At 49.5% G+C, this 15693-nt stretch overlaps 1 protein-coding gene across 1 annotated transcript in view; it reads left to right on the top strand.

The window, feature by feature from the left end:
• DHCR24 (24-dehydrocholesterol reductase) overlaps positions 1 to 8388 on the top strand; it is a 33813-nt gene extending 25425 nt beyond the window's left edge. The window contains exons 7-9 of the mRNA XM_030812897.1: positions 3814 to 4011; positions 4435 to 4613; positions 5651 to 8388. Coding sequence (XP_030668757.1) covers positions 3814 to 4011; positions 4435 to 4613; positions 5651 to 5804 — 531 coding nt within the window. The 3' untranslated portion in view covers positions 5805 to 8388. The remainder of the gene's footprint in view (positions 1 to 3813; positions 4012 to 4434; positions 4614 to 5650) is intronic.
• Positions 8389 to 15693: the final 7305 nt, after the last annotated feature.

Genomic DNA, 15693 nt, shown 5'->3' with positions numbered 1-15693 from the left:
GTGGACAGGATGCCCTGGGTGGAGTGGAGCATTAAAGTCAGAGGACTAGAGGGCGTAAGCTAGGAAGACAGGCGGTGATGGCTGAGAGCAAACACTTGCAGTGGAAGCTATGGAGACTGAATGTAGGGCAGGGTGACAGAGCCTAGGGGTCAGCAAACTTTCCTAAAGGGCCAAACAACAAATATTTTAGGCATTCCAAGCCACAGAATCTATGACAGCTCCCCAGATCTGCCACACGGAAACAGCCAAGGACGGTACATAAATGAATAGGGATGACTGGCCCCAGTAAAACCAAATTTACAGAAATAGTCATTAGGCCACATGTGGCCAGTGGGCTCACTTCTGCGCTGCCACACTGGATCCCCACGGGTAGTAATTTCTGTCCCCTCCTCCAGGGTATGTTGTGAGAGCCGGTGGCCAAGGACATGTGGAAGATAAGATCACTGGAATGTAAAGAAAGAAGGCCAAGGGCAGAGAGGCCAGGCGTGGTCAGGACCTTCTCTGTGGGTTTTAAATCACCAAAAGTTTTTTTTTTTTTTTTTTTTTTTTTTTTTGAGACGAAGTCTTGCTCTGTCACCCAGGCTGGAGTGCAGTGGCTGTATCTCGGCTCACTGCAAGCTCCGCCTCCCGAGTTCACGCCATTCTCCTGCCTCAGCTCCCCGAGTAGCGGGGACTACAGGCTCCCACCACCACCACGCCTGGCTAATTTTTTGTATTTTTAGTAGAGACGGAGTTTCACCATGTTAGCCAGGATGGTCTCGATCTTCTGACCTCATAATCCACCCGCCTTGACCTCCCAAAGTGCTGGGATTACAGGTGTGAGCCACCGCGCCTGGCCTTGGCTATTTTATTTTTCTTTTGTATTTTTATTTTTTTTTTTTTTGAGACAGGGTCTCACTCTGTCACCCAGGCTGGAGTGCAGCGGCATGATCTCGGCTCACTGCAACCTCCACCTCCCAGGCTCAAGCAATCCTCCCACCACAGCCTCCCAAGTGGCTAGGACCACAGGCATGCACCACCACATCTGGCTAACTTTTGTATATTTTGTAGAGGCAGGAACTCACTATGTTGACCAGTCCGGTCTTGAACTCCTGGGATCAAGCAATCCTCCCTCCTCAGCTTCCCAAAGTGCTGGCATTGCAGGCATGAGCCACCATGCCTGGCCAATTTACTAATATCTTTTCTTCTATTCTGTTGGTCGCCTTTTCATTTTCTTGATGGTGTCCTTTGAAACACAAAAGTTTTAAATTTTGGCGTTGTCCAATTTGTCTAATTTTTCTTTTATTGTTTGTGCTTTTGGTGTCATATTTAAAGAAATCATTGCCTAGTCTAAGGTCATTAAGATTTATGCCATGTTTTCTTCTAAGAGTTTAATAATGTTAGCTCTTACTTTTAGGTCTTTGGTACAATTTGTGTTAATTTTTGTTTATGGTGTGAGGTGGGGGTTCAGCTTCATTATTTTGCATGTGGATGTTCAGTTATTATTGTCATATAATTCACAAGCCATATAATTCACCCATTTAAAATGTGTCAGCCAGGTGTGGTGGCTCATGCCTGTAATCCCAGCACTTTGGGAGGCTGAGGCGGGTGGATCACTTGAGGTCAGGGGTTCAAGACCAGCCTGGCCAACATGGTGAAACCCTGTCTCTACTAAAAATACAAAAAAGTAGCTGAGGCTGGGCGCGGTGGCTCACTCCTGTAATCCCAATACTTTGGGAGGCCGAGGCAAGCAGATCATGAGGTCAGGAGTTCAAGACCAGCCTGACCAACATGCTGAAACCCTGTCTGTACTAAAAATACAAAGGCTGAGGCAAGCAGATCATGAGGTCAGGAGTTCGAGACCAGCCTGACCAACATGCTGAAACCCCGTCTGTACTAAAAATACAAAAATTAGCCAGGTGTGGTGGCACACACCTGTAATTCCAGCTACTCAGGAGGCTGAGGCAGGAGAATTGCTTGAACCTGGGAGGTGGAGGTTGCAGTGAGCCGAGATTATGCCACTGTACTCCAGTCTGGGCAACAGAGTGAGACTCCATCTCAAAAAAAAAAAAAAAAAAAATTAGCCGGGTATGGTGGCACATGCCTATAATCCCAGCTATTTGGGAATGGCTTGAAACCGGGAGGTGGAGGTTGCAGTGAGCCGAGATCACGCCACTGCACTCCAGCCTGGATGATGGAGTGAGACTCTGTCTCAAAAAATAAATTAAATAAATAAATAAATGAATAAAATAGAAAATAAAATGTGTCATTTGTGGAGTGTAGTGGCTTATGCCTATAAGCCCAGCACTTTGGGAGGCTGAGGCAGGAGGACTGCTTTAGCCCAGGAGTTCAAGACCAGCCTCAGCAACATAGGAATACCCTGTCTCTACAAAAAACAAAAATAAATTAGCCAGACATGGTGGTGTGTGCCTATGGTCCCAGCTACTCAGGAGACTGAGATGGGAGGATTGCTTGAGCCCAGATAGTGGACGCTACAGTGAGCTGTGATCGTGCCACCATACTACAGGTTGGGCAACAGAGTGAGACCTTGTCTTTAAAAAAAAAAAAAAAAAAAAAAAAAAAAGTGTGATTCAATGGTTTGGGTTATATTCCATTTTTTAGTGCCTCTGTTTTTGGTGCCATATGCAAGAAATTGTTGCCAAATCCAGTGTCATGAAGATTTTTCCCTGTGTTTTATAGTTTTAGCTCCTGTTTGTTTGTTTTATTTTTTGAGATGGAGTCTTGCTGTGTCACCCAGGCTGGAGTTTAGTGGCGCGATCTCGGCTCACTGCAAACTCTGCCTCCCAGGTTCACGCCATTCTCCTGCCTCAGCCTCCTGAGTAGCTGGGACTACAGGTGCCTGCCACCACGCCCGGCTAATTTTTTGTATTTTTAGTAGAGATGGGGGTTCACCATGTTAGCCAGGATAGTCTCGATCTCCTGACCTTGTGATCCGCCCGCCTCGGCCTCCCAAAGTGTTGGGATTACAGGCGTGAGCCACCGCACCCGGCTGGAACTGTTTAATGAATGGAGGAGCGGCCTTGGACTCAAGGGCTCCCGGAGCTGTGAGAATCGGTCATCAGTGGACACTGGGGACCCTCAGGAACATGGCAGGACTCAAGCAGGGAGGAAGATTTTGACCCAGGGGCCAAAGTCTTCTCTGTTGGAGGTGGGCAGAGCTGGAGGGGAGTGGGGGGCATCGTCAGGAGGCAGCAGTACTGAGCGAGGAAGCTCCCGCCTCATGGCAGTTTGAGGCATGGAAGAGAACAGCTTCTGCGCAGGAGGGTTTCCAGGGAGACCGAACTGGGGGAGCCAGGCGGGTGGTCAGGCTGTGAGCAAGGGATGCTGCAAACCAATGGGCTCCTTGTCCAACCTGAGCCAGACTGTACCCACTCCATGAGAGCTGTCTCTGGCTGTGTGCCCCTAGGGAGTCTGCTTAAGTTCTCTGAGTATCACTATGCTCATTCAACAGCTAGACCAGGAATGATAGCTACCTCATTATTGCACTCCAGGCACAGGGTTGAGTGCCTTCCACTTGGTATTAATATCTCATTATCCTCACAAGGCCCATTTTACAGATAAGGAAACTGAGCTCAAAGAAGTTAAGTAACTAGCCCGGGGTCATCACTGCTGGCGAATGACAGAGCTGAGAAGCAAACCTAGATTGGACTGGTAAAGTCCTAGGTCCCATCACACCCCCTCCAAAGAGGGGAATTGGACCCAGGCATGCTTCTGTCAAGCACAGAATGGGACCTGGCCCCTGGCCCCCTTGCACTTGGAGACATTCAACCCTTGTTGGTTTTTTTCTCTCCATCCCTAATCTTTGTTTTCCAGGACATCATCCCCTTTGGCAACAACCCCATCTTCCGCTACCTCTTTGGCTGGATGGTGCCTCCCAAGATCTCCCTCCTGAAGCTGACCCAGGGTGAGACCCTGCGCAAGCTGTACGAGCAGCACCACGTGGTGCAGGACATGCTGGTGCCCATGAAGTGCCTGCAGCAGGCCCTACACACCTTTCAAAACGACATCCACGTGAGTGGGGCAGGCCAGGGAAGGGCGCACCAGGCACATTCCCTTGGAATCCATGGTCTCCTCCCCTGAATTGTGTGACCGACCTTGGGCACACCTGCCCTCTGGGTGTTTTCCCAACTTTAAGATGAGGTCCTTGTCCCTGTGTCTGCTGAGGCCTCGGCCCACTCAGTGATGGTCCCCCTGGGAGAGGAGTCGTAGGGTCTGGCATTGAGCACTCCCATGACCTGCTCCGATTTTGTCCTCCAGGGTGGTGGAGTCGGTGTTCTCAGCCAGGGCTGGGGGGCAGGGAGTGAAGCCGAGAGCACCTGAGGGGGTCTTGAGAATGCTGCAAAGCCTTCATTTGGGTGGGTATGAGCGGGCCAGCCATGAGCCTGTCACCTGTTGGAGAAAAAGCACCAATACCCACCTCCCTGGTCTACCCAGGTCTACCCCATCTGGCTGTGTCCATTCATCCTGCCCAGCCAGCCAGGCCTAGTGCACCCCAAGGGAAATGAGGCAGAGCTCTACATCGACATTGGAGCATATGGGGAGCCGCGTGTGAAACATTTTGAAGCCAGGTCCTGCATGAGACAGTTGGAGAAGTTTGTCCGCAGCGTGCATGGGTGAGTGGCCCAGAGTACAGTATGGTCCCTCTAGCTGATAGCCCCAGGGTACTGCTCCAGGGGAATGAGGCCAGCTCTATGGAGAACCAGGAGCCCAGGCCTATCAACTGGTTTCTTAGGGCCCCTGGAGCTGTGGCAGCCTCTGGGTCAGGAGTTAAGCTGTGAAAGATAGGCAGGGGGTGGGCTTGCAGGACTACTTGCCCCCTTCTCCCTGCACCCCCTCCTCCAGTGAACACGTCACACACTCCCAGCAGCTCCAGCCAGAAACCTGGGAGTCACCCCACTCCTTCCCATGGGACAGATGATGGGTGTGGGCTTAGCTGTGTCCAGGGGCGACTGCTCCACATGGAAAGGCCAAAGCTAAGGAGAGAGGGATTCCTGACTATGAAAACCGCAGAGAGGCCCAGGACAGAGGATTGCTCAGAAAACAGCCTGGATAAACTATTGAGTGGAACATGGACAAAGCCAGGAAAAAACAATACCATATGATTCCTTTCATATAAAATTCCCAAAAACACACATGAATCCGTACTGATAGTGCATCAGTAGTTGCCTGGGGATGGCAGAGGGCGACGGATAACTAAGGGGCACGGGGAAAGTTTGGGGCTGATGGTTATAGCCACAATGTGGACTGCAGTGATTGGAGTCCTTGGTTGCATGCATGTGTCAAGCTTATCCAATTGTATACTTTTCCAGTTTATTGAAAGTCAATAACAGATTCAAGGAAAACAGCCCCACTGCTCCATTAGGGGAGGCAGCTGTGCCTCTGGCCAAGGAGAGGGGCAGAAGCCTGGCAGTCTGAGCTTTACTCCTGACTCTGCCTCCACTGCTAAGCTACCTAACCCCCAAGCCCCAATTCTCTACCTGCAAAAGGGGGATAAGAATACCTGCACCATCTTCTTCACAGGTTAAGGGGGTTAAACAAGAGGAATCCTCCAAAAGCCCTTTCTGGGCTGCAGAGTGAGCAGCTGGGTTTCTCTCACGCCTCGCGCTCCATGCGCCTCCTGGCGTCCTCACCCACTTCTCTGCCTCTGCAGCTTCCAGATGCTGTATGCCGACTGCTACATGAACCGGGAGGAGTTCTGGGAGATGTTTGATGGCTCCTTGTATCACAAGCTGCGAGAGAAGCTGGGTTGCCAGGACGCCTTCCCCGAGGTGTACGACAAGATCTGCAAGGCCGCCAGGCACTGAGCTGGAGCCCACCTGGAGAGACAGACACGTGTGAGTGGTCAGGCGTCTTCCCTTCACTCAAGCTTGGCTGCTTTCCCAGATCCACACTTTCAGAGAGTAACCCCTCCAGAACTCCCACCCTGACAGCCCAACACCACCTTCCTCCTGGCTTCCAGGGGCAGCCCAGTGGAATGGAAAGAATGTGGGATTTGGAGTCAGACAAGCCTGAGTCCAGTTCCCCGTTTAGAACTCATTAGCTGTGTGACTCTGGGTGAGTCCCTTAACCCCTCTGAGCCCAGTCTCTTCATCAGTTGAAGGGGATAGTAATACCTACTTGCAGGTTGTTGTCATCTGAGTTGAGCACCGGTCACATTGAAGGTGCTGGGTAAGTGGTAGCTCTTGTTGCTTCCCGTTCAGCGTCACATCTGCAGCAGAGTCTGAAAAGGCTCCACATTAGGTCACCTGTGCACAGCCATGGCTGGAATGATGAAGGGGATACCCTGGAGTTGCCCTGCCATCGCCTCCTTCAGCCAGACGAGGTCCTCACAGGAGAAGGACAGCTCTTCCCCACCCTGGGATCTCAGGAGGGCAGCCACGGAGCGGGGAGGCCCCAGATGCGCTGTGCCAAAGCCAGGTCCGAGGCCAAAGTTCCCCCTGCCATCCTTGGTGCCGTCTTGCCCCTTCCTCCTTCATGCCTGGGCCTGGAGGGCCCCTGTGTTCCTGGAGAAGGCATTCCAGGGTTGAATCCTGTCCCAGCCTCAGCCTGGGACACCTAGGTGGAGAGAGTGGTCTCCGCTCTGAATTGGATCCAGGGGACCTGGGCTCATTCTTCTTGGCTCACCAACCCTGCAGGCCTCATCCTGTCCCAAAACCCACTTTGTCATGGTGGGAGTGGTCCGCGCTGCTCTGCAGCATGGGGGCTGGGGAGTGGACAGCATCGGGTGGGAAAGTGGGGTCCACCCTCATGTTTCTGTAGGATTCTCACTGTGGGGCTGGAAGAAAAGAGCATCGACTTGATTTCTCCAACCACTCATCCCTCTTTTGCTTTCTCCCACCACTCCCCACCCCCAGCTGTAGTTAATTTCAGTGCCTTACAAATCCTAAGCTCAGAGAAAGTTCCATTTCCGTTCCAGAGGGAAGGGAACCTCCCTAGGTCCTTCCCTGGCTTGTTATAATGCAAAACTTGGTTGTTTATGCAACTCTATCTTAAGAACTGCCCAGCCTCAGCTGAAAACCCGAATCTGAGAAGGAATTGTGTCATGTAAGGGAAGCTGGAATTAAGGGAGCTGAGCCAGTCATGGTTGTGGCGTGTGAGTCAGGAGACCTAGGTTTCAGCCCCTCTCTACTGTCAGTGAGCTGTGCAAGGTGGGCAAGTCATTGTCCTCTGAGCTGCAGTTTCCTCATCTGTCACATCGCTACAGACAAGACCTCCCTGGAACCCTTCTGATTGTCTTAGACACTGTGGTTGCAAAACCCACAGAAAGCCTCGTTTGTGTGGAAAGTCAGAGGAAAAATAAATGATCCAGTGGACACTTGGGGATTATCTGTCATTCAAGATCCTTCCTTCAACCCCAAGGCCAGCTCCCATCTCATTTTCAGAAAGGCTTATACCTGGCTTGCAGGGAAGCATCTGCCTTGTCATTCCAGGTGCCAGAATCCTCTCAGAGTCATTGAAGGGTGTTCACCCATCCCACCCAAGGCTTGGCACACTCCCAGTGTCTTAGCAGGGTCTTGTGAGGGCTGGGGGCATCCAGGCACTCAGAAGGCAAAGGAACCACCCTACCCATTTGGCCTCTGGAGGGGGCAGAAGAAAGAAACAAACCTCATCCTCTATTTTACAAAGCATGTGAATTCTGGCATTAGCTGTCATAGGAGACCCATGTGCTTCCTCGCTCAGTGCAAAACTGATGATTCTACTTGCTGTAGATGAATGGTTAACACGAGCTAGTTAATCATACAGTGCCATTGTTTCACCAGTGAAGCCTCCAACCCTAAGCCACTGGGACTGTGGCCAGAGATGCCAGCAGCCTCTGTCGCCCTTAGTCATATAACCAAAATCCAGACCTTATCCACAACCTGGGGCTTGGAAAGGAAGGTATTTTGGAATCACACCCTCAGGTTATGTTGCGCCAGTAAAATCTTGCCTGGAAAGAGGCAATCTTCTTAGCATGGTGAGCTGAGTTCATGGCTTTTTTTTTTGTAGCCAGTCCTGTCCCTGGCCATCCATGTGATGGTTTTGGGTGGAGTTAAACTTGACACCAGTGGGCAGTGCATGTGGAAAGTATCAGAGTAAGCCTCTCCCCTCCAGAGTCCCAAGTTTCTTGGCTGCATGAAAGTTTTCTTTAGAATCAGAATTGTAGCCAGTTTCTTTGGCCAGAAGGATGAATAATTGGATATTACTGAAAGGGAGGGGTAGAGATGGGTGTGGCAGTGTATGGTGTGTGATTTTTATTTTCTTCTTTGGTCATGGGGGCCAAGGAGAAAGGCATGAATCTCCCCTGTCAGGCTCTTACAGCCACAGGCACTGTGTCTACTGTCTGGAAGACATGTCCCCGTGGCTGTGGGGCCACTGCTTCTGTTTAAATAAAAGTGGCCTGGAAGCTGGCGTTTGTCGTTTCTTGCTTGGGGGACCAAAATGTGGAGTCAGATCTGGGCTCAGGTTCAGGCTGTGCCATTCCCCAACTCAGTTGCTCTCACTGAACCCATGAGCCCATGGCCGAGGGCTAGAAGAACATGCAGGAACTGATAAGTTTATTTCTATCACTGTCAGAGTGTGATTGGAGTCAGTGTTGAAAGGATCCCTCTGTGTGCAGGGTGGCAAGCAGACCAGTGAGAAGGCCACCACTGCAGTCCAGGTGAGATGATGGTGGCTCTGGTTAGGGTGGAGGCCTGGCTTTGTCACTTGGTTGTGACCAATTAATTTTAGCAAGTCAATCCTGTTGAGACTATTGTCCTCATCTACAAACTGGTGGACCCACTAGCTGTCCATTAAAATGCACTCCTCCGTTCTTTGGACACATAGCTAGACTACCTTTCCCAGCCTTTCTTACAGTCAGTTGTGTCCTTGTGTTAAGAGCTTTCCAGTGGAATGTAAACAGAAGTCATAAAAACCTGTATGAGGTCTCCTGGCTCTCCCCTTCACTCAGTGCAGATGACAACCAGGCCATAGGTGGTTGGAGAGACTTATGTCAGAAGGAACCTGGATTCCTGAGTCACTGCAGGAGAAGCGCTTGTGGCCAGAAGTTCAAGACCAAGCCTGAGCAACATAGTGAGACCCCGTCTAAAAATTAGCTAAGTATGGTGGCAAGTATCTGTAGGCCCAGCTACTCTGGAGGCTGAGGCAGGAGGATTGCTTCAGTCCAGAAACTTGAGGCTGTGACCTATGATCGTGCTACTGCACTCCAGCCGGGGTGACACAGTAAAACCCTGTCTCAATAAATAAATAAATAAGGCATTATCTGGGCTGGTGCCTGAGAGCCCAACCCAGAGCTCCTTGGTTTGCTGAGCTTAGGCGCTAGACTGGACAATCTGTATGTTGCTGCTCCCAGTTGCAAATCTGAATCTTAGCAGCAGCTGCCTTACAAGCCTCAAGCCATGAACCTGGCATCGAGATCTATGAGAAGAAGCAAGAGGGCCACCTGAGGGGCCTTGGCTTGGTTTACCAACCTCCTTACAGGAGGGTGTCAACAGTCTGTTCACTATCTGATCTAATGGAAGCTGAAAGTAGAAGAGAATTCACATGTGTATCCTTGGAACTTCTAGTCACCCCACTGGCAGACCTGAAGTCTGATCCCCCTGAGGGAGGGGTGAGAAAGATGTTTGTGGGAGGGGGTCAGTGGTGTGCTGGATACGGCTTGTACCAGTTTACAAGGGCCATCATGCACACCTTCCACTTCCATGTTCAGTGACATTGGCAGCCTGAAATCACCCACAGGGGGAGCATCTACACCACAGAAATTAGCAGCACTACGAATCAGGGCTTGTAATGTTATATTAATCAGTGTTCTCCAGAGAAACAACCAATAGGAGATACACACAAACACACACACACAGGCACACATCCCTTAACGAGGATAAGTTCTGAGAAATGCATCATTAGGTGATTTCATTATTGTGTGAATATCCCACAGTGTAGTTACATAAACCTAAATGGTACAGCCTACTACACAGCTATATGGGATAGCTTATTGCTCCTAGGCTACTGACCTGTACAACATGGTACAGTGCTGAATACTATAAGCAATTATAACACAATGGTAAGTACTTGTATATCTAAACATAGAAAAGGTACAGTAAAAATAGGGCATTATAATCTTATGGGTCCACCATTGTATATGTAGTCTGTCATTGACCAAAATGTTATGCATCACATGACTGTATAGAAAGGCAGACACATGAAGAGACAGAGAAACAGAGACTTATTATAAAGTATTGGTTCATGTGATTATGGAGGCTAAGAAGTCCCAAGATCTACAGTAGGCAAGCTAGATACCCAGGAAAGCCAATGATATAGTTCCAGTTTGAGTCCAAAGGGCTGAGAACCAGGAGAGCCAATGGTGTAAGTTCCAGTCCAAAAGCTGGTAGGCTCAAGACCCAAGAAGAGCCCATTTTTCAGTTCAAGTCTGAAGGCAGGAAAAGCCTGATGTCTCAGCTTAAGCACTCAGGCAGGAGGAGTTTCCTCTCATTCAGTCCTTTTGTTCTGTTCGTGTCTTCAGTTGATTGAATGAGACCCACCTGCTTTAGGAAGGGCACCCTGCTTTGCTCAGTCTGATTCAATGTTAATCTCATCCAGAAACACCCTCCCAGACACACCCAAAGTAATATTTGGTCACATGGTCTGGGCACCCCATAGCCCGGCACCCCATAGTCCTGTGAAACTGACACATAGAATTAACTATCACAGGAGGGCTTTGTTTTGTTTTGAGAGACAAACATTTACCAGCACACCACTTAACAGAGACCTCTCCTAATGAGCCCTCCAAATCCAAGCTTAGCAGGAAAGGTGGCTCCTGCACCCTGGCTCTGGCCTCAGTACATTCACCTCTCAGGCTTCTGAACCTCAGGCATCTCTATGATCATCCCCCACCCCCTTGTTAATCATTCTCGTTATTGGTGAACCCCCATTCCCTGGCTAATGCTGCAGCAGGTCCAGGAAGAGGGAGTGGATCAGCTGAACCTGGGAACAGGTGTAAACTGCTCCTGAGAAGGAGGAGCTCCAAGGGTCAAGTTGGTGAAGGTGAAACTGCCTTCAGGGCCAAAGGACTATGGCAGGGCCCGAGTGGGACCTGGGCTTGCTCAGGCCCAGGACAGGCATCGAGCAGCCCACAACGATGAGGATGGGAGGACCTGAGCTTTGAACAAAGGGAGCTTCCCAGAGCTGGCCTGGCTGGTGTGCCCAGGGATGTTGTGAACTCAAGGTAAAAAACCAAAGACAGCACGGTACAGCATTCATGATGGTCAGAACCGTCACCCTTAGGTATTGATAAGAACCTAACACAGCAAATGAAGTCCCATTCTATTAATGTTTACTAAAGCAACCATGCCGTGCAACCTATGTAAACTTGTTCCTCCTGTGGGCCTCAGTTTCTCCCTGTAAAGTGAGCAGCTATGCCAGCCATGCTTCACCTTGCCAAGGCATTGCAGATGACCAGCTGCCCATGCCCACTAGCTGATCTTCAGAAGCTGGTTGCAGCAGGACTGCCTATGTGTGAAGTCAACTCATTGTTACGTTACCTGTGGTCCATGTTGCAAGGTGGTGCTGAAGGCATAGTAAGAACCTGGATGTTAAATCTGGTGGCATCGCTTGTAGAAGGCTATTTTTGGCCTGCTCAGGGCTTCCCACAACCTGGCAGCATCTCGCACTGGAGTGGGAGAGATCACTACCCCCCGAACAAGCAGGGAGGTGCTAGAACCTGCTGTTACTTTTTAAGATGTATGTGCTGGAGGATTCAGCCCAGCCACCTTCAGGACAACTTCAAGAGATGGAACTAGAATTTGGTGGTTATTAAATATTTATTCATTTCATTTTTGGCGGTGGAGCTTTTATCCCCAAACAAAAGCTTTTAGGGAAAGTCCAATATGTAACAAACATGGAGCTACTTTGAGTCAAGCTGGGTGGGGCCAGCAGTCCAGCCCTCATGGCCAGGCCCTGTGCCCTCCTTCTCCAGGGATTGCTGGAGGCCCCAGCAGAGCCCAGTTAACAACCTGCAGAACTCCGTGTCCTCTTATGGCCCTGTGCAGGCAGGAGGGCAAGGGTCACAACAAGCCAGATTTTAGCTCAACATCCAAAGGACCCTTTTACCATCATAGCTGCCCTGCACTGGGAAGGGCTGTCTTGGGGGTGTGCAAGGAGAGCCTGGACAGACAGATGGAGTTACTGTCGCAGAGCAGAGCAGTGGTCACCAAATGAGGTTCCCAAGCCCAGGGTGTAACAGGATGATCCATCGGGATGTCTGAAAAAATGTTAGTGTTTGTCTTGATTTGGGTTTCCCTAGAAGCCAACCCTAAGACAAAGATTTGAGTGCAAGCAGTTTATTTGGGAGGTGAAGAAAACACCAGCAGGGGAGTGGGGAAGGGATGACAGCCAATAATGGGTTCATTCTCAAGCAGGTTACCGCTGGGGGCCACTACAGTGTAACTGTACTGGGAAAACTGGAAACCAGTGTAAAACATGCGTTTCAAAGGTACATCCCACAAGGGCTGAGGGAGCTGGTATTTATACACCACCTTCCTTCAGTGAGGGTAGCTCCAGAGGGATGTGGAGTCCCTGGCACTTCTAGCCCTCCATAGGCAGCAAGGCCGGCCCTGGCAGCCAGAGAGCCTTTTGCTCCTTTATAGATGAATGTCCCTCCCCAGCACACATTATTTTTGTAACACACATGAACTCATTCTTATAGCAAAATATTTAAAAGAATTGCCTAATTTAAAGTTGTGGCCAGGAGCCAGACGCAGTGGCTCACACCTGTAATCCCAGCACTTTGGGAGGCCGAGGCTGGTAGATCACTTGAGGCCAGGAGTTTGAGACCAGCCAAAACCCCATCTCTACTAAAAATACAAACATAGCTGGTCGTGGTGGCTCATGCCTGTAGTCCCAGCTACTTGCGGGGCTGAGGCATGAGAATCGCTAGAACCCGGGAGGCAGAGGTTGCAGTGAGCTGAGATCCCACGACTACACTCCAGCCTGGGCGACAGAGCAAGACTTTGTCTCAAAAAAAATAAAAAGATAAAAAATAAAAAAAAGTTGTGGCCACACTCGGTGATTTACGCCTATAATGCCAGCACTTTAGGAGGCCAAGGTGGGAAGACAGCTTGAGCCCAAGAGTTCCAGAGCAAGCTGGGCAACATAGCAAGACGCTATCTCTGAAAAAACAAAAACATTATCCAGGCGTGGTGGTGCAGCCTATAGTCCCAGCTACTTGAGAGGCGGAGAGGTGTGAGCACCACTTGAGCCCAGGAGGCCGAGGCTGTAGTTAGCCGTGATGACGCCACTGCACTCCAGCCTGGGCTGGACACAGCAAGACCCTGTCTCAATAAATAAATAAATAAAGTTGTTACACAGGTTTCTCTTACAAAAAGACAAGCATCACAAATTTGCTGACCTTCTCTCTTTTTTTTTTTTTGTTTTTTTGAGACAGAGTCTTGCTCTGTCGCCCAGGCTGGAGTGCAGTGGCTTGATCTCTGCTCACTGCAACCTCCACTTCCCAGGTTTAAGCAATTCTCCTACCTCAGCCCCCCAGGTAGCTGGGATTACAAGTGCCTGCCACTACGCCTGGCTAATCTTTTTTTTTTTTTTTTTTTTGTATTTTTAGTAGAGACAGGGTTTTACCATGTTGGCCAGGCTGGTCTCGAACTCCTGACCTCAAGTAATCTGCCCACCTTGGCCTCCCAAAGTGCTGGGATTACAGGTGTGAGCCACCGCACCCAGCCTTGCTGACCTTCTCTACAGTGACAGTGACTGTCTGTAATATGATAGCTGATAGAGATATTTGAACAAATATACTTATTTTGTAAGGTAAACAGTTTCTTTAAAAAGTTTTATTGCATTATTTTAACTCGTTTTATTACTTTTTATTTTTAATTAATTCTACAGAAACGTTGCAATGGTAGTAGTACAGCAGTCCCCCTCACTCAAGTGAGTAGTACAGCAGTCCCCCTCACTCACCTTCCCCTGATGTTAACATCTTTTTTTTTTTGAGACGGAGTCTCGCTCTGTCACCCAGGCTGGAGTGCAATGGCACGATCTCAGCTCACTGCAACCTCTGCCTCCCAGGTTCAAGCGATTCTCCTGCCTCAGCCTCCCGGGTAGCTGGGACTATAGGTGCCCATCACCACGCCCAGCTAATTTTTTTGTATTTTTAGTAGAGAGAAGGTTTCACCATGTTGGCCAGGCTGACCTCGAACTCCTGACCTCAGGTGATCCACTCGCTTTGGCCTCCCAAAGTGCTGGCATTACAGGCGTGAGCCACTGCACCCAGCCTGATGTTAACATCTTCTACATGAACTAAGATAGTTGTACCATTTTACATTTCCACCAGCAGTATACGAGAGTTCCACATTCTCACCAACACTTGGTATGGTCAGTCTTTTCAATTTTAGCCAGCCTAATAGGTGGGTAGTGGTATCTCATTGTGGTTTTAATTTGCATTTCCTTAATGCCTAATGACATTGAGTTTATTTTCATGTGTTTATTTGCCATCCATATATCTTCTTGGTAAAGTGTCTGTTACATCTTTTATACATTTTTGTTGTTGTTCTTATTGAGATATATATGAACTCACATATATATTCTGGATGTAAGTCCTTTATTACAGCGTTCCCCAGCCTTTTTGGCACCAGGAACCGGTTTCATGGAAGACAGTTCTTCCACAGACCAGGGTAGGGCGGGGTGGCAGGGGAGGATGGTTTCAGGATGAAACTGTTCCACCTCAGATCATCAGGCATTAGTTATATTCTCATAAGGAGCATGCAACCTAGATCCCTCACATGTGCAGTTCACAATAGGGTTCGGCTCCTGTGAGAATCTAATGCTGCCGCTGATCTGACAGGAGGCGGAGCTTACCCACTGCTCACCTCCGACTGCGCGGCCTGGTTCCTAACAATCCCTGGGGAAGGAGGGCACAGGGGCTGGCCACGAGGGCTGGTCTCCCGGCCTCACCCAGCATGATTCAAAGTGGCTACATGTTTGTTATATTGGACTTTCCCTAAACGCTTTTGTTTGGGGAAAAAGAAAAAAAGAGCTCCTCAGCCCCCAGAAATAAATGAATAAATGTTTCATAACCACCGAATTCCAGTTCAGTCTCCAGAAGTGGTCCTGCGGGTGATTGGGTTGAACACTCCAGCACATAAATCTTAAAAAAGTAACATCAGGTTCTAGCACCTCCCTGGTTGCTCAGGAGGGTCGCAGTTTTTTCCCACTCCTAACGTCCAGGTTCTTAGTACGCCTTCAGCACCCCCTTGCAACATGGACCACAAGTAACATAACAATGAGTGGGTGTCAAACATAGGCAGTCCTGCGGCAACCAGGTTCTGAGGATCACCTAGCGGGCATGGGCACCTGGTCATGTGCAATACGTTGGCAAGGTGAATAAAGATGGCTTTACTTCTTCAAAAACATTTGTTTTGACACAGGAGAATAACTGCTTTTTGTAAGACACTCACGCACGGAAGAAAGTGTTTCAAGTATTTTTTATCATTATGTGAGCTTTGTGGACGAAGCTGTGGTATCCCAGTCTCCTCTAGGGACAACCCACTCCCCCATTCTCACTGACATGAAACAGTGAGGGAAGGGTGCCCACAAGGGCTGACTCAGGGGTGAAGCCGATGTTCCCCATGGCTGGACATTGCCTGAGGTCGGCAGTTTCCTCATCAGTGAGGCCCTGCTAAGCTTCCAGAAGCATCCTGGGATGGCAAT

The sequence above is a fragment of the Nomascus leucogenys genome, chromosome 5 (genome assembly GCF_006542625.1).
Source record: "Nomascus leucogenys isolate Asia chromosome 5, Asia_NLE_v1, whole genome shotgun sequence".
NCBI classification, from domain to species: domain Eukaryota; kingdom Metazoa; phylum Chordata; class Mammalia; order Primates; family Hylobatidae; genus Nomascus; species Nomascus leucogenys.
Note: the sequence above shows the minus strand (reverse complement) of the source record. Positions and strands in the feature narration are given on the sequence as shown.